Source organism: Colletotrichum jinshuiense, chromosome 9, assembly GCF_051148585.1.
Source record: "Colletotrichum jinshuiense chromosome 9, complete sequence".
Classification (NCBI taxonomy): domain Eukaryota; kingdom Fungi; phylum Ascomycota; class Sordariomycetes; order Glomerellales; family Glomerellaceae; genus Colletotrichum; species Colletotrichum jinshuiense.
Window position 1 is genome coordinate 4,119,433 of NC_139316.1, and position 3,056 is coordinate 4,122,488.

Genomic DNA, 3,056 nt, shown 5'->3' on the forward strand with positions numbered 1-3,056 from the left:
GCATAATCTCATTCAAAAAGTGAACCTGACTTTATCTCCTGCGTCTATGAATTGCGAGAAGCCACTATTCGAAAATAAAGGTACAAAAGAAGGAGGCTCACCCCAGTGCGGGTTTCTGAAGAAATACTGGTTCCCATACCAAGCTAGCCCTGAATTACACACAGTATTCATATCTGCGGCCAGATCAGACTTTGGTCTACCGCGGATGGCGTCCAGAAACCCAACCGCCAGGCTTGGCTACCACGGGCCAAACTTCTTGCTCTCGGACTGGGGTTCGTAAAGCACACTCTGCGATGACAAGACACGCTTCTCGGTCTCATCCGTCACCTTTCTACGCCAAGCAGTGTCCAAGCGTCTCCAAAATACCTCCCTAAGCTGTGGGAGGTACTGTACATCGTTGATGCAGTAGAGTTCGATGGCTGCATTCATCGGCCGCGAGTTGAACACTTCGTACGATCCGCCCTTGCTGGGGTGGAAAAGCTGGAGCCCAGCCTCCTTGGCTGACTTCCAGCGGTACTTTTCAGTTGGTGAAAGCGGTGCGTAGTTTAGAATGCACTTCTCTAAACCGGTGACAAACCGCGGGTGGCCCGGTCGAGCCGCATACTCCATCAGCTGAACATCCTCAATCCCGCGGAGACTCACGCCGAAGTGACTGTACATGGCATCGGAGTCATTGCGGACATCGAAGAAGACCTTGGAGATCGTTGGTGATTCAAGAATGCTCTTGAGGCTCGTCCCATCGACTGTAGCGATTGAGAAGGTTGCAGATTGTAGTACGTGAACGTCGACAAGATACACATGCTTCTGCGGCTGAACAAATATGGTAATAAGGGAGATGCTGCCGTGCCGAGATAGGCTCACCCCTTCCAAGTCTAAGAAAAGGGAAGGTGTACTGGCTGGGAGAGTCTGGAGTACCTTGAGGAGGCTCAACATTGACTCTGTCGAGTTGACGAGGCTGTGGGAGACGTTGGATCCATTCATTGTGATGATCCAAGAGGTAAACTTGATGACATGAAGAAAGTGTCATGTTATCTGAGCAACGATCTGGGCAGGCATATATAGTTAAGTCCTATATAGCAGGCGCCTATCCTGCCCTCCTGGGAAGCCTCCTGCATTCGGCTAAATCCCCTCGGCAGCGAATTCTCGTCGTCACATAATTGCCGAGATGTCTCATTTGGCGAGGAATCGAAGTACAGCCTCCTCATTGTTAGACATCATTAACCAGAAGAGGAAAGGTTTGGTCAATGATTTGAGGATAATAAAGCACTGAATTTCCTTGATGACATAACTTAATGTGGAATAATTGCTGCCCGATTTGTTTCTTTTTGAGTATCGTTATTAAGGCTGATGTGCTTCAAGAGTCAAACTGTTTGACACAATTAATCAAGGTACTTATTTGTACCCATTCAACGCGCGCTGCTAGATTTTATTCCCTTGTCACAGCCTCCATCTGCGGATTCAAAGCGCCTGATGAAACAAAACAAACTTGTATGCACGTGAATGAGGTGCCTCACACGAGTGTATACGTTTCCCTGTAGCCAACAACGACTAATACTTTAGGTACTCATCAGCAATCCAACGATGATAGATCATAACAGATTCTTTGTATGGCTAATGTGCTGTAAGCTTGCAGCATGTGAATAAGCTAACTACGTTTTGTTCGCCCTGGTCTAATCGATGGGTATCTGGTGGTCCACGACAAGCATACATTAGTCACACAGGTCAATACATGTCTTGTCAGAATCTGATATAAGCCCAAAGTGCCTCAAAGGCAAGTGTAGGGATCCTCACTTTTGTGTGTATATGGTACAGCGGAACATGTTTGACATGTCTCACCGGCCAGTCACATGTAACGTAGTCCAGAGGCGGGGTTATGCTGGAGGCCGCCTAATTTCTCCAGCCGCAAGATCCGGAAGTGATAGCAGACATTATGGAATTCAAGCGCATGCGTACCTACTGGAGGGTCCTGTCGATAAGACATATTTGTTGCCTTGGAGGGTAGATTATCATGGCAAGGAAATCTGTAGTGAAGATCCTCGCTGAGGTTGGGGGTTTCAGTGCTCTTGCCACTTCATTGGTTGAAAATCGAGGCCAACCTTGAAGTAAGCTGTGTTGGGGCACATCATGAAGCTGAAAGCGAGGTTGGTATCTTGGGATGCCTAACACCAATAACATGAAATGTGCATAATTAAATCCATCAATCTATCTGTATGTCATCCAACTCAACACTGAATTAAATGGCTAATTTTGAACCCATAGTTGATCTGAAATATGCTTAGACAGTTAGGTCAGGCTTGCTGAATTGCATGTCCACACACAGTATGGCTTGGCAATTCCTTTGTAGACCTACGCTGTTGTAAGGGAGTCCCAGCTCATCAATAGAAACAAAGCAATGGATTCTGCAATCTCTCAGGAAGTAGCATGGATTTGAAGCAACCATTTACTGCTATCTGTGTGACCAACAGTGTCCGGCTGATCGTATAGAGCAACACACCAGATTATTGCGTCAACACTTGGGACTGATGATAGGAGGATAATTCAAGATGGCATGGATCAATATACCAGCGTGTTACTTTGCTCTAGGAGCTGACGTGATCATTACGTCAAATAATTTCCCTTGAGCTCTTGGTGTGTCTGGAAACACGTTTATTTGTCGCCACAACTGCAGGAGGCCGACAACCCCGCAATTAGTAGCATAAGCGCTGAACCACAGATAAGCCCAAGGAAAGCCAATCATTCTGCTTATCATATACGGATGACGAATAAGTTCAGCCGCTGTATGTCTTTGCACTTTCCTGCAGCATGTCTTAGGGGGCTTTCGACCGTTGTTTATAGGTGTTCAAGTCCAGCCTGCCTTCCCAGGCAGCGTCAGCTAGACTTCGTACTCGCCAATGTGAAAGGCTCCACTTCAGCACGAAGATATCCCGGCGATGTCTCGACCACGTAGCGGTCTGAAAGTTGTCACGATGACGCGTGTGAGTGTGGTTGCAAAATTAAAGGGCGGAGAAAGGATGTCTGTGGGCGGGTGGACGGTTTTGCCTGGGAGAGGAGGGAGG

At 47.4% G+C, this 3,056-nt stretch overlaps 1 protein-coding gene across 1 annotated transcript; it reads right to left on the reverse strand.

Moving 5' to 3' along the window:
• Positions 1-237: 237 nt before the first annotated feature.
• On the reverse strand, positions 238-981 carry EsH8_IX_001071 (uncharacterized protein; the record flags this gene model as incomplete). The annotated part of the gene is made up of 1 exon (XM_083267407.1): positions 238-981. The coding sequence occupies one exon, from the start codon at positions 979-981 to the stop codon at positions 238-240; it is 744 nt and encodes a 247-aa protein (XP_083130972.1).
• Between the last annotated feature and the right edge of the window lie 2,075 nt (positions 982-3,056).